General features: G+C 37.7%; 1 protein-coding gene across 2 annotated transcripts in view; it reads left to right on the top strand.

The window, feature by feature from the left end:
* The window catches only part of MTDH (metadherin), a 59630-nt gene extending 43642 nt beyond the window's left edge, over nucleotides 1-15988 (top strand). For both annotated transcript variants that reach the window (XM_075920336.1, XM_075920335.1), the window contains 5 exons: nucleotides 2284-2411; nucleotides 3294-3413; nucleotides 7349-7465; nucleotides 10278-10434; nucleotides 14205-15988. In XM_075920336.1, the coding sequence (XP_075776451.1) occupies nucleotides 2284-2411; nucleotides 3294-3413; nucleotides 7349-7465; nucleotides 10278-10434; nucleotides 14205-14275 (593 nt within the window). In that variant the 3' untranslated portion in view covers nucleotides 14276-15988. The remainder of the gene's footprint in view (nucleotides 1-2283; nucleotides 2412-3293; nucleotides 3414-7348; nucleotides 7466-10277; nucleotides 10435-14204) is intronic.
* The last annotated feature ends 313 nt before the right edge of the window (nucleotides 15989-16301 follow it).

The following is a 16301-nucleotide window of genomic DNA, read 5'->3' as shown; positions in this document are numbered from 1 at the left end:
CGGACATGTAGATATACAGTAGATTACTAAATTGCTTGTAGAAAGATAGTATCTTGAAGAGAAGCAAGGAAGTAACATATGGAGAACAGTGTTGATTCTTTATGACCAATTTGACACTAAACTAGTCTAGCACTCAATCTTTTGTCATCCAGTTTAATACAAACTTGCTTTTATAGCTCAACCACTGATATGTATCACTTATCTGTAAGTGTCAATCACTTATCTGTATTATAAAGGACATAGTTAGCCAAATCCTGAGTCTGTTGCTCTTCTGGGAATATTTATGTTTAAAGAGTTTAATAGTGTCACAGTCATGGATATTAAGTTACCGAAGTACAAAAGCGTGAGAATTAGAAAATACATAAAGCCTACATGTTTGTGTACATTATCCCATTTCAGGGTGTCTACAAATAAAATAATTACTCAGATGTGGTGGTAGCTCCAGTATCAGATTGAACAGTAGGAAGGAATGATAACTTTGGGACCAAGTGAGAAGCCAGTATTTTAGAAAGGATTTTAGATGTTAATCTAAAATTGAACCATATCAGTCTAACAGGTTTCAGAAACAAATTAGATACATTCATGGAGGGGAGGGTCCATCAATGCTTATTAGCCAGAATGGGTAGGAATGGTATCCCTAGCCTCTGTTTGTCAGAGGCTGGGAATGGGTGACAGGTGGAATCACTTGATGATTACCTTCTGGGGGTACCTTGCATTGGCCACTGTTGGCAGACAGGCTACTGGGCTAGATGGACCTTTGGTCTGACCCAGTATGTCCATGCTTATGTTTTCTTACTAACTTTCCCCAAGGTGGAAGAGAATTCAGTTTTGGCAGAATTTTAAGTGATTAGAGCAATCAGTGCATGGACAAAAAGGGTGCAAATATGAGTATTCTAAATTCAAACTATTCATCATTGGCGAACAGGTTGATTTGTTTTTTCTTGTTCTCCCTTTACCTCTGATTTTTTTTTTTAGCCTCTCATTTATGGCACCTGGCATCAGCTGTTAACTTTGAAACCAATTTGCTGTCACTGTGCAAGACAGTATGTACACCTGTCTTCATAATTCTCTCTAAATCACAGGTGGGCAATAAGTAGCTTTCAATCTGGATGCAGTTTGCCAGGGTTAGCCCCTGGCAGGCCACCAGATGCTTTATTTACCTGCACGTCTGCAGATACGGCTGCTGGGTTGGGTGCAGTTTGCCATCCCTGGCCAATGGAAGTTGCGGGAAGTGTTAGGCTGGCCCTTGCTGCTTCCTGCAGCTCCCATTGGCCAGGAATGGTGACTGACAATCAATGGGAGCTGTGAGTAGCTGTACTGTTGATGCACAAGTAAAGTGTCTGGTAGCGCACCAGAAGCTAACTTTGGCAAACTGCATCCAGCCTGCAGACTGCTTATTGCCCACCCCTGCTTTAATCAGTACTTCTGTTCTGTGAAATATGACTTATTAAATGTCACATTTATCACTGACAACATATTTGCAGCATCTTCAGGAAATAAAAAACATAGTGGGAAAATGGAGCAAACACCCGCAAAACTTGAATAAAAGTACAAAAATCAGTAAATTAACTTTTAAGTTCAAGATTGAAATCAACAGAATGCATTTATATAGCAGTTTGGTAACAGTCATCTTGTCTGCTCATAACATAGCTTGAAGAACAGGGCTAATTGTTGAAAGTGAGAGCTAATATTTTCTTTGTACCAGTTTATTTGATAAGATTCTTTCATCATCTGAATTTGTCAGTGGATTCTGTTCATAAAGAATTCATATTGATAGCAATTTTGGCCAAGAAAACTAATTATCCAGAAATTTGAATCTTTAAGGACTTTTAGGATTTTGTACATTAATGAAGTAACAGTATTGCCCATGTAGGAAAAATCACTTTAGAGAAGAAATTTAAAATCTTATAATATCTTACATATTGTCTTTGTTTATGCGTTACATTGAAAAAGCACAAAGCAGTTAGATCTTGTTTTTCGTATTGTATGATTAGCCAGCATTTCAGTTTGCTGCATTGGCTGTTTCACTGTTAATGCACGATAAAGTAACAAATAAAGGTATTCTATTTAGTTTTCTATTTTACCTACCTCAAACCCCCATCAAGCCTCTTCCCATTAATTATATACACACATTTTAAAAATATTATATTATTTGTATTATCTTTACAGCTAGAAATTGTAGAGTTTATTTTATGATTTTTTTTTTATAATTTTTCTGAAAACTGGCAATTGAATTGTAGAGTAAGTAGGTTTCCCTGAAGCTGTTGTTTTTAACCTTTGTAGATGGTCTTTCTTCTGCTGATCCCAGCTCTGATTGGAATGCGCCATCAGAAGAGTGGGGAAACTGGGTAGATGAAGAAAAGGTTGCATCTATTCCACAGCCTGAGGAACCATTATCTGATGTTCAGAAGGTAGATAAGCTAAGTTATTGCCTACTTATACTATACTTTACTACTACTTTATTTTTGTAGTGCTTGATAGCAATAAACAGTGTCATTCCCACTTTACATTGACCTTTCATTGAACATAGATAGAGGTGCCATTATTATTATTACAAATGTAAAAGCACAGTTGTCAAAAAGATGAGCTGCAGATGGAGAACCACTGCTCCAGTGTATAAAGGTAGAGCCAATGCTGTGATAAGTTATATTAAAGATAGTTTGAAAAAATGTCATCCACCTACAACTGTATGGGAGGGATGCATAGGAAAAATGGAAGCACTGAGAAAATGTTCAAGGAATTGCTGTCCCATACCAATCTTAATTTGGGCAATCAAGAGTGAACCTCTCCATTACTGAAAACGTTATTACATCCTAAGGGCTATACAAGTAGTATTGAATGTAGTGCACATAACACATTGTGGGAGACACATGTGGCCCACAACAATAAATAGGTTGAGAACCATTGCACTAGAGTAATGTATGCAGGGAGGGATAGAAATAAAGCTCTTACTGTAGACTAAAAATTTCAAAGTATTATGTTGGTATTGAGAGCAAAGCTTATAGTGCCTACCATAACTATGATATTTTAATTGTACAGAGCGGGTGGATGTCATGATCTTGGTCATTTGCTCTTTAAGTTGGTGTCTACTGCATTTGCTAAATACTATGAAAATGATGTCTTCTTTTACCAAAATATTCTTAATTTTACCAGTTAAATCTATCTAGCTGTTTGCAGCTTTAAAAATTTAAATATAAACATTACAAATAATTGACATGTGAACTGTCTTAGAAAGTCAGCAAAAAGCAGTAAGAAACTTTCTTTGGACTCACTCTTGTACTTAAAATACTCAGGCTTCAGATGAGGAGAGAGAAAAAGTAGAGCCAACTCTCCAGAGCTGTACTAGTGGCAAATCCAAGAAGAAGAAGAAAAAGAAAAAGAAGCAGGGTGAAGAAGCTGGCTCGCCTGCACAGGTAAAATAAAAGAACATGTATTACTGATCTATCAGGGGCAAAATCCTTGATAATTTTTGACAAGCAGCAACAGAAGAATTTAAGAGTACTGAAAATATCAAGCACACATTTCAAAATTAAACATGGGTCTTCAAATACTTGACTGCTATAAAACCATCAATGCCAATTATAAATAGCTGCCAGACTTTTTCGGTGAATATATTTTTGAATTATCAGTTTATTTCAACAGCATATATTTTAATTTCAGAAAAGTTATGAAACACATGGGAAAGGTAGGTCTTCTTGACAAACTAGTTTTGCTTATCCTGGACTATTTATCATCCTCAGTAAAATAAGGTTTTTGATTTTCACTAAGGGTGCATCTAATGGGTGCACCATTGTTTTCTTCTGCATTGGGAGGCCTGTCTTTTTAGAAGAGACTGCTTTGATATTGTATAAATAGCAGAATGACTCAGACTTTAAGGCCAAAAGGGACCATTGTAATACTCTAGTTTGACTTCCTTAATATTACAGGTCACAGAATCCTATGTACCCATTCCTGTAATAAAACCACAATCTCTGGAGGAGTTAATGAAGTCTTTGAAGCTTGATTTAAAGATTTTAAGTTACACATAATCCACAATTTACTCTAGTTCAAACAATAACAGACCAAAACCCCATGTTGCAAAGGAAAGCAGGGTCTTTGCCAATCTTCCTGAACCCAAACATGGTAATCAGACAGTGAGGCTATGTCTACACTGAGGTTTTTCCACAATACTGGCAGTATCCTAGAAAAACTCCGCCACATCCAAGGGAGTATCCGCTCTTCCTCTTTTCTACACACCAAAAAAAAAAAGCAGATGCGCTCTTTCGGAAGCTCTGTCTCCTCCTCCCACAAGGAAGAAGGGCTCTTCTGAAAGAGGAGACTTTTGCAAAATCTGGCCCATTGTAGATGGGCCAAATTTCAGGAAGCCTCTTCCGAAAAAACTATTGGAAAAAGGTACGCAAATGGCGGAGCACAATTTGCGTAACTTTTTCTGATAGAACTTTGTAATGTAGACACAGCCTGAGTATGTGGGCTAGATCCACAAGTTAGACCATGGCTACTCAACACGTAGCTGGTGGGCCACATGCAGTCTGCAGCCCGTTTGTTTGCGTCCCGCGGTACAAGTTTGGGTTTACGGGTGACTCAACATACAGCCTGCGGGTAGAAGCCAAAACAAAAAAGTAGTCAATATAATGGTCTTCTGTTGATATGTGTTTTAGTAGTTAAATTCCTGGACTGTCATTGCTCATTAAAAGTGCTGTCATATGGGTGGAAATCGGGTAAATATTGCATTTTATTAATATCAGCAGAACTGACTTAAATGGAGTCTGCGTGTTGTATAGTCTTGCCTTAATCTTTGTATTCATACCCGTTAGTGTGAAAGAAGCTATTTGCATTTATTTGCATATTTATTTTCATGTATATGCAGCCATACTTAAGTTGCGGCCCATGGCATGTGCTGTGAGTATCATTGTGGCCCCCAGAGCTTCTAAAGTTGAGTAGCCCTGAGTTAGATGCTTGATAAATAATTCTCTGTAGTAATTCAAGATGGGGGATATCTTCAGCCATTGGAGATACTTCCTAAGAACAGTCGTGGATGGGCCTCATGTCATTATAAGTAACCACATCATGCAGACCCCCTCTATAAAACTAAGTCTTGAAACAAGTTAGGCTTTTTGTCCCCACTAGTCCCTTGTCATGGTGATTGAGAGCGCCAGTCCTCTAATGGTTAGATCCTTTGTCCAATTTCAAGCCTAAACTTGCTGATGGCTATTTGTATCCATTTATTTTTGTGCCAACTTTGGCCCTTAAATAACTTTCCATCCCCGACTGTTGTGTGGTTCGATTTATTTTAGATCCAGAGGAAACCAGGACACTCCAGGGAAACTTAACCACTTTATTTATTGCAAGCTTTAAGCAGTTAATATTGTTAGTTTTACAAGCCTTAAAAACAATTACTATACAATTGAAACCTTAAATACTATAAATTCTAAAGCAATTAATGCAATGCAAAAGCAATTCATAGAAGATTATTATAATACAATTAAGCCTAGTTCACTTACACTTCACCTGTATACCACCTACAGTACCAGGCAGGAAGTTGTGGTCCCTTTGATTCCCACCTGTTGGGACGCCATGCACTGCTGTAGCCGGTGTGAAGGATCTATTTGCTTCTAGTTACGACGAGCAGGACCTGTGGGTCAATCCTGCTCATTCCCTCCCATTGATTCTTCTTACTAAGCCCATTTTATAGCAAAGCAAATCTTGGTTGTTCTAATAATATTTATCAATTAATTACATATTATGTAAGATAACTAAAATGCCCAATGCCCTTATTTGGGGTACATCCTGCTATTCAGGATGTTTCAAAAACTATGTGCGTAGTTAACTGTTAATGGCTGCATCTGTAATTTTTGCTTATTAGAAATAGAAGTATCAGTACAAGGTTCCTCCCGATGTCCTTGGCATGGTCTCACAGTACCATGCTCTATCTGCATGATTGTGAAAAGCATTCCTGCCTTTCAGAGCTTCCCTCCTCACAAGCCTTGCCTTTGTGTTTATGTGCAACCAGACTTGAGATAGGCCTGGGTTTTGCTTGTTGCAGATCTGCACTGTGGTCAAGACTGACATTATAATTGGCAAAGCCGTCCAGGCTCCCTTACTCGGACATTTGCGCTCTATAAATGCATCGGAGGAACAATCTTCCGTTAGCTGGGGCTGAATAAAATGTTAGTTACCTGACCAGGAGTAAGAGTTCCTTAGGCCGCCTCAATATTTTATAGCATTTGCAAGATAGAGGTGAAACTTGTGCTGTCTCGTGCTATTTGTGTTCCCAGGTTGTTAGCTCTTTCTTTGGAGACTAGCTGCTTGTGCTCAAATGTATATGTCTTCCTGATATATGCAGGGCTGCTTTTCACAGTTCAGTTTAGACTTTTTACAGATCATTACTGTCTCAAATCTGGAGTCACATGGACTATTTTGAGGAAGCAGTCCTTGGGTCGTTTTTTAATTAGTCTTGCTCCTTCGGACTGAGACTGCTTGCAAATAACTTACTTTGAGATTCTGCAGAGATCATTTCATAAAGAGATTTATGTACCAGTAACCTGGGATTTGTAACTAATGCCTTTGAGGAGAGGGAGAGATGCTGTACTTCAAGTAAGATTCTTCTTTAAAGAAGAAAGGTAGGGATGTTAAAAATGGGGGGGGGGGTTGTAAGTGTATAACTGCTTAAAATGTCAGCAGTTACATGTTTACATGCAGTGTGGGGGGGCAGAGGGAGGCAGCTGCCTGCACATCTCCCCTCATCCCTACGCTACTGCCGCTTTATTATAGGCAGCAGCATGGGGCGGGAGGTGGGAGGCAGGTTAGCTTTTCAGCCAGCTCCCCAGAACACTGGCTCCTGTGGAGCCTCCATTGTTCCCTCTCTTCCCCCTCCCCCTCACACCTCTCTTCTTCCCTCTGTTCTTCTCCTCCATCCCCCCCCCCCATTCCCCCCACTGCCTCTTTTGAGATGAGGGTGGGGAGCTGCATGTAACAGTTAAGGTTAATTGAGCCCACTGAATTATTTTGTTTGATATCAAGTATCAGAGGGGTAGCCATGTTAGTCTGAATCTGCAAAAGCGATGAGGAGTCCTGTGGCACCTTATAGACTAACTGAAGTGTAGGAGCATAAGCTTTCGTGGGCAAAGACCCACTTCGTCAGATGCATGTTTGTTTGATATGTAATTGATTTGTAATAATCCTGTCTTGTGCTGTATGTCTTGTAGTTGTATTAAACAAATACTTTCTTTACATGTTTACTTCTCTTACCATTCATGCAACCTAGTTGTTAGTATCACAACAGAATCAATACTTTAAAGGAAAAGGGTAAATGGAATCTTCTGCAGTGTTGGCTTCTTTTTTTCTTTAGGATGCTGATGACCTGGATAGAGAGGTTGAAGAATTTCAGGAGGATAATGCAAAAGCTGAACCACAACAGGAAATAGCTTTTTCTTTGAAGACCATAAGCACTAGTGAACCAGCTGAGGTATGAATCAACAAAGATGATGATACTGTTTTTCCTGTTTTGAAATAATCAAGATGGGGGGAGGGAGCATTGAAATGTTGTATGGATATAGACAAATTAAAACATTTACTATTACTTCAGTGTAGTTTCAAATATGAAATAAGCTTGGGACATTGATTAGCTGCATTTTTTCCTCGATTTAAAGGGCAGGTATGCTGACTCGGTAGACTTTTACTCTGTTTATTATTCAAGTAAGCAAATATAAAAGTTTACTTTATTCACTTATTACTTTGAAAGCCCCCAGTTAATGTGTTAGACCTGATATAAAGATGGGAGTGGTGCCTGGATTATTATATTCATCCACATTAACAGATTTGTTCTTCCAGTTACATCATTTTTATTCAGGTTGTAACAATGAGTTGTTGGCCCTTCAAATGACAGTCTGAGTTCAGAGTTGGTAGGTAGAAAAAAACTTTAGATTTAATGTGAAGAGGTAATTGAAACAAATCACATTCGTTTTTGAAATCTCTACTCGCAAGATTAAATTCCCTTAATCTGTCTCATAATCAATTTTAAAATGCACTCCCAGAATTGAAAAATTGGAGGAAAATTGCATGTAGAAGTTGCATTTAACAAGTGTGAAAAGGAGAATTGTTTTGTCATCCAAGTCCATAAATGATCTGACAGCCAGTTTCATCTCTCAAACTGCAAGAGATTTTTTTGGTTGGGGGCCTACTACACTCTATAGTAAGATGAGGGCCTCAAACCAGGCCTGTGCTCTATGGGCTTTTGTTTCAAGCCCTCATCTTACTACACACTTGAGCCCACTCCACTCCACACTAAAGTTTCTTCACTTAAGTGCATGTATGCTCCATATCTAGATACTAGAATTATATTGCTTGAAATGCTTAGTCAAAGTGTACCCTCAAGTGCATTTCCCCATGGGATCTGAAATTTAGTATTAGCAGGATTTAGGTGTTCCTCATTGGAACGGTTGAGAGTATACTCTTTTCTGCATCTGTCATTGAAGGTGGTATTTTGGTGTTTTACCTCATTCAGAAGAGTAAAAGAGGCTGCCTGAATTAATATTGAGGACTGCATGTATGGGCCTCTTTTTAAAGGCAAGTTATACCTGCATCCTTGTCCAAATTTCATCCTAAAAGTGGTGTAATCTTTTTCACATCAACTAGCCAATTTATTTGCTCACATTCCACTTGAAACTGCATTTGAGCAGGGAAGACGGGCATTTGATTACCTTGGACGTCAGAAGAAATGTAGTGTTCTATCTGGACAGAACCAGGCATTTAGTAAATCCTTCTAGTTTGTTGCAGTAGTGGACAGTTTTTCACATTCATTGGGGTTGCTTGCTCCACTTGCCTCTTTTTTTTAATATATAAAGACTTTGCATTAGTCATCACGAGAGAGGATAGGTTCTGATCCCCTCACTTACCTCTCAACAATACAATAATATTTCCTCTCTTCTGTACTGTACTCTATGTAGTGATTTGAATGAAAATTATTTGATTTCTTGTCCTCACCGTGCAAATGGGCAACACTTTGGAGTTTAGAAATCTAGTAATTTTTCTTAGTGCTTTTAGTTTCTGCTTTATTTGCTGTTTTCCTGTTTTTTGTATCGTGTATATATGAAGACCTTACAGTTGCAAAATAAAACCTGGATTTTTTTTATTCATTTGCATCAGATGGCTATATGGTAGCTAATGGAAGTGGATACAACTTCTAGTATACCACATATCCCACTTCATATTGCTTATCAGAACACTAAAAGAGACTCTCTTTTTTCCCTTCATTATTTTCAAGAGTTTCTTATTCATAAATGTTGCTTGACACTAATGAAGCCTTCTAGTCTGTGTACACTGGAATACAGCAAAGCCTATAGCTCAGTATCTGTTGCAAGAATATCTTAATCTATTGTACCATATTTTATTGTTTGGTACATATGGTCTTGATTGGTTAAGATTATTAAGAGCTAATTTCTTATCTTGGCCCCAAATGATCTCATTGGTGAGGTTGACCATGAGTGATGGATAGCACTGTCTTTGCTGAATACTGTTGACCAAATAGTAATGAAGCTGGTTTTTTTGGTTGTGTGTAGGTGAGTCTGCTGTAGACTTGCTGTGTTCATCACTGGTTGGAGGGTGATGAAGTTAATCTTGTACATGTTTACCTAAGCATTGAGGCGGGCATACGGAGGAATGGATTGCAGTATCTGTATGCTCATGATGCGTAACTGCCCCATTTTTACTAACCCATTCTTGACTGGAGCTTCAGGGGATAGCTGAGTTAGTCTGTTACAGAAAAAAAAACGCAGCAAGCAGATGGTCTGGTAGCACTTTATAGACTAACAAAACATGTAGATGGTATCATGAGCTTTCGTGGGCACAGCACACTTCTTCAGATGACCGGAGTTATGATTAGAGGATAAGGAAACTCAAAATAAATAGAAGGGATTGTGAATACTTAAGCAACATTAATAATTAGATGCACTTTCTGAATACTGTAGCATGTGTGATCTTGTAAACCATGTAGTAATTGGAGTTCTGCATAGTCTTGCTTAAATGATCAATTATTGCATAGTTTTTATTTCATGGTATATATTTCACACTGCATGCAGCCCCTGTAATAAATCTATTCCCATAAACTAAAGAGAATATGATCCTTTGGATTATATTCAGACTAATTCAGTTTTGTCACTAGAGGGCAACCATGATCTTATGACTTGGTACTGAACAAAATCAATTTTACCAACTTTTCAAAAGATGTGTAAGTATTCTGTCTCACCAGATTAATGACAAAAATCTTTGTTTCAAAATAGCCTGAGGAGACTCCTCCACTTGCTGTTTCTACTGAGCCATCTGTAATTGTATCAGAGAGTGATTCTGACAAGATCTCTTCCCAAGTGCCACAGATGCTACAAGAGACAGATATTTCCAGTTCTAATACTAAACAAAACAGCGTGCCTCCTCCACAAAGTAAGTAACACTCAGTCTGAAGATCGTCACACTGGCTTTTTCTGCTAAATGTACATACTTAATTGGAGTAATATTCAGCCATCTGGGTGCGGGGAGAAGAGACTGAATATCTATATTTGACAATTGCACTAGCCTTTCACTATATGGAAACCTGGATTCCAATCTTTTTTTTTGTTTTTTCTCTCACAAATTAAACTGATGCATAGTGTTTTCAGAGTCCTTACTGGTCACTTGGATCATATCTGTAGAATAGGGGTGGGGAACCTCAAGCATTGGCTGGATGAAGCTCCCAGCTTGACTGGATTTGGCCCCCAATGCTCAGGCCTCTTCTCTCCCCTCCCGCCCCCCAGCATTGGGAGCCCACTCTGGTGCTCCAGCCCCTCCACCGTCTCACCATGGGGCTGGAGCACACAAAATCTACTAGCCTGGGCCCTCCTAGGTTCTCATGTGCAAGGGGAATGTGAGAAGTGTCTTTCTCCTTCTCAGTCAGGGCAACATCAAAGAGAGGTATTTTTGGTTTTGCTTCTCGCTTGTGAGTGGCCCCCAACTGATTTTTTTTTTTTTTCCTGTCAGCAGCCCCTGACCCAAAAATGTTCCCCACCCCTACTGTAGAATATGAACAACTCAGTACACTTAGTAAATTTTGGTTACTTCAGCCCTCTGATTCAGGATATGACTAAGATACTTTGGCAGACCCGTATGAACTTCTACCTGTCATATTAATTACTGTGTAAGAAGTGCCATTAGTCTTGGTTATCTTGTCTATTTTAGAATTTGTAAGGGGCCAATCACCCTAAAGACCAGCCTTGTTGAAAAACATTAACAGTTGAATGTTTGTTTTTTCCTTTGAACAGATTTGAATATTAATACATCAGTGGTGGACTGTAGTAGAGAATGTTTCAGAGAATTGAAGTAATGATGAAATAGCAAGTGATAATATGGGAGTAGCTGGGCAGATGTTTGCAGCATGGGTTTCCTTCTGTAATTCTGCCATTATGCACCTTAGCATGAACTACTGGTGGTGATGTGGTTTTTATTTCCATTGTGCTAGTTAGTGCCTAGCGGTCTCAAATCAGAGATCAGAGCCTGTTCTTCTAGGCACTGTACTCAGGATAACAAAAAGATGCTGCCTACCTCAAAGATGTTACAATGTACTAGGCATGTGCGCTTATTGCTTAACCCTCAGAGTTACACGAAGCCTTCCCACCAACCACGCCCTCCCACAGAGTGAGGCAGCAGCACGGGGAGAGTGTGGGAACTGGTGCTCATGGTACCAGCTCCCACTGAGTCTATTCACCTCCCCTGCACTGCTGCCTCTGTATCAGAGGCAGTAGGGGCAGGGGGGAGCCAGTCCTGCCAGTCCTCTCTGTGTAAACGTGTAACTGCTTTAAATTTCTGTGATCCTGGCAATTAGATAAGTCTAATGTCAGTACTGAGCAAATTAATTGAAACTATAGTAAAGAATAAAATTGTCTACATATCTGTTGACCCCCACTAAAAGAACTCTAGCAGATTAGTAAGGCATGATTTCCTTTATAGAAACCATGTTGACTTTCCCCCAAACAAATTATGTTCATCTATGTGTCTGACAAAGGGGATCTGGTGAATATAGTATACTTGGATTTCCAGAAAGCCTTTGACAAGGTCCCTCACCAAAGGCTCTTCAACTAAGTTGTCATGAGCTAAGAAGGCAGGTCCTTTCATGGATTGATGACTGGCTAAAAGACAGGAAACAAAGGGTAGGAATAAATATAAGTTTTCCAAGTGGAGAGAGGTAACTAATGGAGTCTTCTGAGGGTCTGTCCTGGGACTAGTACTATTAACTTTTTTATTAATGATATGAAGAAAGGAATAAACAGTGAGATGGCAAAATTTGCAGATGATACCACACTCCTCAAGATAGTTAAGATCAAAGCAGACTGTGAAGAGCTTCAAAAAGATCTCACCAGACTAAGGATTGGGCAACAAAATGGCAAATGAAATTTAATGTTGATAAATGTAAAGTAATGCACATTGGAAAAAAAAGAATTGCAGCTATATGTACAATATGATGGGGACTAATTTGGAGTCATTGGGATAGTTCTCTGAAAACATATATTCAGTGTGCAGTGGCAGTCAGAAAAACAAATAGAATGTTAGGCATCATTAAAAAAGAGAGAGGCAATAAGTTCTTTTCTGTCTTATTCTCTCTAATATATAAAACCATGGTATGCCCACATCTTGAATACTGCATACAGATGTGGTCGCCTCATCTCAAAAAAGATATACTGGCATTGGTAAAGGTTCAGAAAAGGGCAACAAAAATGATTAGGGGGTTGGAACAGGTCCCATATGAAGAGATTAAAAAGACTTGGACTTTTCATCTTAGAAAAGAGAAGACTAAGGGGAGATATGATAGAGGTCTATAAAATCATGACTGGTGTGGAAAAAGTGAATAAGGAAAAGTTATTTACTTATTCCCACAATATAAGAACTAGGGGTCACAAATGAAATTAATAGGCAGCAGGTTAAAAATAAACAAAAGGAAGTTTTTCTTCATTCAGTGCACAGTCAACCTGTGGAATTCCTTGCCAGAGGATGTGGTGAAGGTTAGGATTTTAATAGGGTTCAAAATAGAGCTAGATAGATTCATGGAGGTTAAATCCATCAATGGTTATTAGACAGGACAGACAGGAATGGAATCACCCTACCCTCGGTTGCTGTGGAGGTGGGTGATAGAGGAGGGATCATGTGAGGATTACCTGTTGTGTTATCTCCCTCTGGGGCATTTGGTATTGTCCACTGTCAGCAGATAGGATGCTGGGCTGGATGAACAATTGGTCTGATCCAGTATTGGCATTCTTGTGTTCTTTAGTTACACACTTACAAAAATAATTGAATTGTAATATTCCTAGTAAGTATGAAGGAAGCCAACAGATGAATATTGCAACATGCAGGGGGGAGAGTACAAGGTGACAGTGAGATAATTGTAATTGTGTATTTAAAGCAGGGCTACTCAACAAGCAGCCCCTTTGTTTGCAGTGCATGGTGTGGTTTAGGTTTATGTGAGGCTCGACACGTGGCCTGCGAGAGGAAGCCAAAACAAAAAAGTAGTCAGTAATGGTCTTCTGTTGATATGTGTTTTAGTAGTTAAATTCCTGAACTGTCATTGCTCATTAAAAGTGCTGCTATATGGGTGGAAATCAGGTAAATATTGCATTTTACTAATAACAGCAGAACTGACTTAAATGGGGTCTGCGTGTTGTATAGTCTTGCCTTAATCTTTGTATTCATGCCCGTCAGTGTGAAAAGTTATTTGTATATATTTGCATATATATGCAACCACACTTAAGTTATAGCCCACAGCATATGCTGTGGGTATCATTGTGGCCCCCAGGGCTTCCAAAGTTGAGTAGCCCTAATTTAAAGTATCTAGAAAAGAACCAACTAGTATGCTAAAACACTGTTACTTGAGTATAATCACTATTGTGTAATAATTGGGAAGATTCCTAAATGTTTTAAAGCACAAAACCAGATCCCATCATGAGAAGAATATAAATATACTATTTTAAATTTAGGTTGTCATCTTTTGCATGGTTGATCAAATAATGCTTCTGTCAGGAGTGGGAGTAGAACTTTGCAAAAATTGCTTTAACAGTGCATGCTATATTTCTGCATAATTTAACTTAATCTTATATTAATGTGAAAGTTACTAAATATTTGTAAGTGAATTGTGCATAAATGTCCTTATCCTGTCCATTGGTTTCATTTTGTTTGTCATAATTTTTTAGCTAAGTCTGAAGATAGCTGGGAGTCCCCAAAACAAGTTAAAAAGAAGAAAAAAGCAAGAAGGGAAACGTGAATTTCCAGAGATGGACGTGTGTTGCTGAAACGCTGTCATGAAGATTATGCTGTTTATGCAATAATTTGTGAACGTGTACAGAATTTTATATATTTCAACTGATTTTTAAAAACAAACCTGCTGTGAACACAACCATCTTTAAGAAGGAATCAAAGGAAATTGTGATGAAGCAGCAGAAAATGCTACAATGCTGGAAGATGCTTTGAAGAGTCTTTTTTTTTTTTTTTCCAACGTTCAGAGAGATCTTAAAACAAATAAACAAACACCTGGTTTTACAACACAGTGCCCTGTTTACAACAGATTATGCCCTATCTCATCTGCAGCTGGGAATAAAGTATTGATTTTTTTTTTTAAGAAAGGATTGTCTGAAATATACCTGTCTGTAAAATAGATGGTGTTTCTTGCATCTCATGTGATGCATAAGGAATTCAGAATGTCTACCATTTGAATTTGTTTCATGCCTAAATCAAAGTGCTTTGATTAAATACATAATCTGCCATATTTTTACAACATGCTGGTTAGCCAAGCTAACCATTAAAGGAATCACAAGTGCAAATAAAATCATTAAGTGTAAAAAATCCAGTGTACAGTTTAAGTTTCATGTTTATTATAAAAAGTTAAAGAAAATAAAAATCAGTGGGCTTAAATGGTTGAGAATGTGATTGCTGAAAGTTGAGATGGATTCATGAAGTTATTTTTGATGGCCTCTATTACATTACTTGAATTGTTCAGAGTAACAGTATATTTTAATTAAGATACTGGCAATGTGCATAAAATCAGTTCTATTGTTTTCTGTTATCCTTTGTAGTTTTTTGTTGATAAATTCAGACTTGCATTTAAAACTCATCCCTGATCATTTTTAACCTCTTAAAATTAATTCATATTTTCCTTTCACCTTATCATTTATTATAATTTTGTTCCTTTTTCCTTGTTTGTTTTTTAAAGCAAGATCAGCTGTTATTCACTAACTGTACAGACCTGAAGGATTTGATGGAGAATGAAAAAATGGCTTCAGACAGCTTTAATTGACATTGTCAAGACCACCAGTTATCAGGAATACATTTTTTTACTGCCTTAACCTGTAGTATGTAGAAAATGCATCTAGACTTCTTGAAGGGTATTTGTGTTTTTATAAGAGATTCCATGCAAGTGTAGCAGTTGTAAAATAAAGAATATTTCCCACTTGAAACTGTTGATTAAAATGGTGTTTGAGAATTATTATTTTCAGGCACTATGTAATTGCATCGTATCAAACTGGCAGGTTTCTTTGTATCTATAAATGTGCATGCTCAGCCATGTACACTGTAAATAGCCTTTCCAAACTTGTGTTTTGATAAGGACCATAATTAACATCACTTACTGAATTATAGTAAAGAGCCATGATTTATTTGATGTGATTGGCTTTGTTGGTTTTGTATGGCAAAGAAATGAAGCTGTAACCAATGGTACTGATCAACCATAAATGTTATCTTATACAGGACTGCAGTTTGATAGTATTTACTTGCAAGACAAGAATAGTTAAACAAGCTGATCTTAATTGTACTGAAGACATGCCTTACTAATTGACAGCTTTCATAATAAATGAATACTAACTTATACAGGTATCCATACCTGTCAAGAACATGGCAAATATGTTTATATGTTCAAAAGTTTTGTTTAATTCAATGAAATTTCTAAGTTGATTTGTTTAAAATAAATTGAGCAAATTGATAATATTGTTTTATTTATTGGGAGGGAGTAACACTTAAGCCTTGATGCATATCCAGGATTCCATGTAAACTGAACTGAAATAGTTTTCCATAAGGATTTTTAAAAAGGGAACATTAAAGATGTTATAAACATTAAATATATTAAGCTTTTGCTTTTTTTTTTTTAAATAACAGTCCCATTTTGCTTGCTTTTTTAATGACAAATACTTTACCTCTTTTAGTTTTGTAGTGAATATCCAAAACTATTTTGCATGGCTCCCAGTCTCTGCACTTGGCTAGAAGTGGCATTCTGAGGGGTTTGAATACCATAAGTAATG

Source organism: Pelodiscus sinensis, chromosome 2 (assembly GCF_049634645.1).
Source record: "Pelodiscus sinensis isolate JC-2024 chromosome 2, ASM4963464v1, whole genome shotgun sequence".
NCBI lineage: Eukaryota > Metazoa > Chordata > Testudines > Trionychidae > Pelodiscus > Pelodiscus sinensis.
Note: the sequence above shows the minus strand (reverse complement) of the source record. Positions and strands in the feature narration are given on the sequence as shown.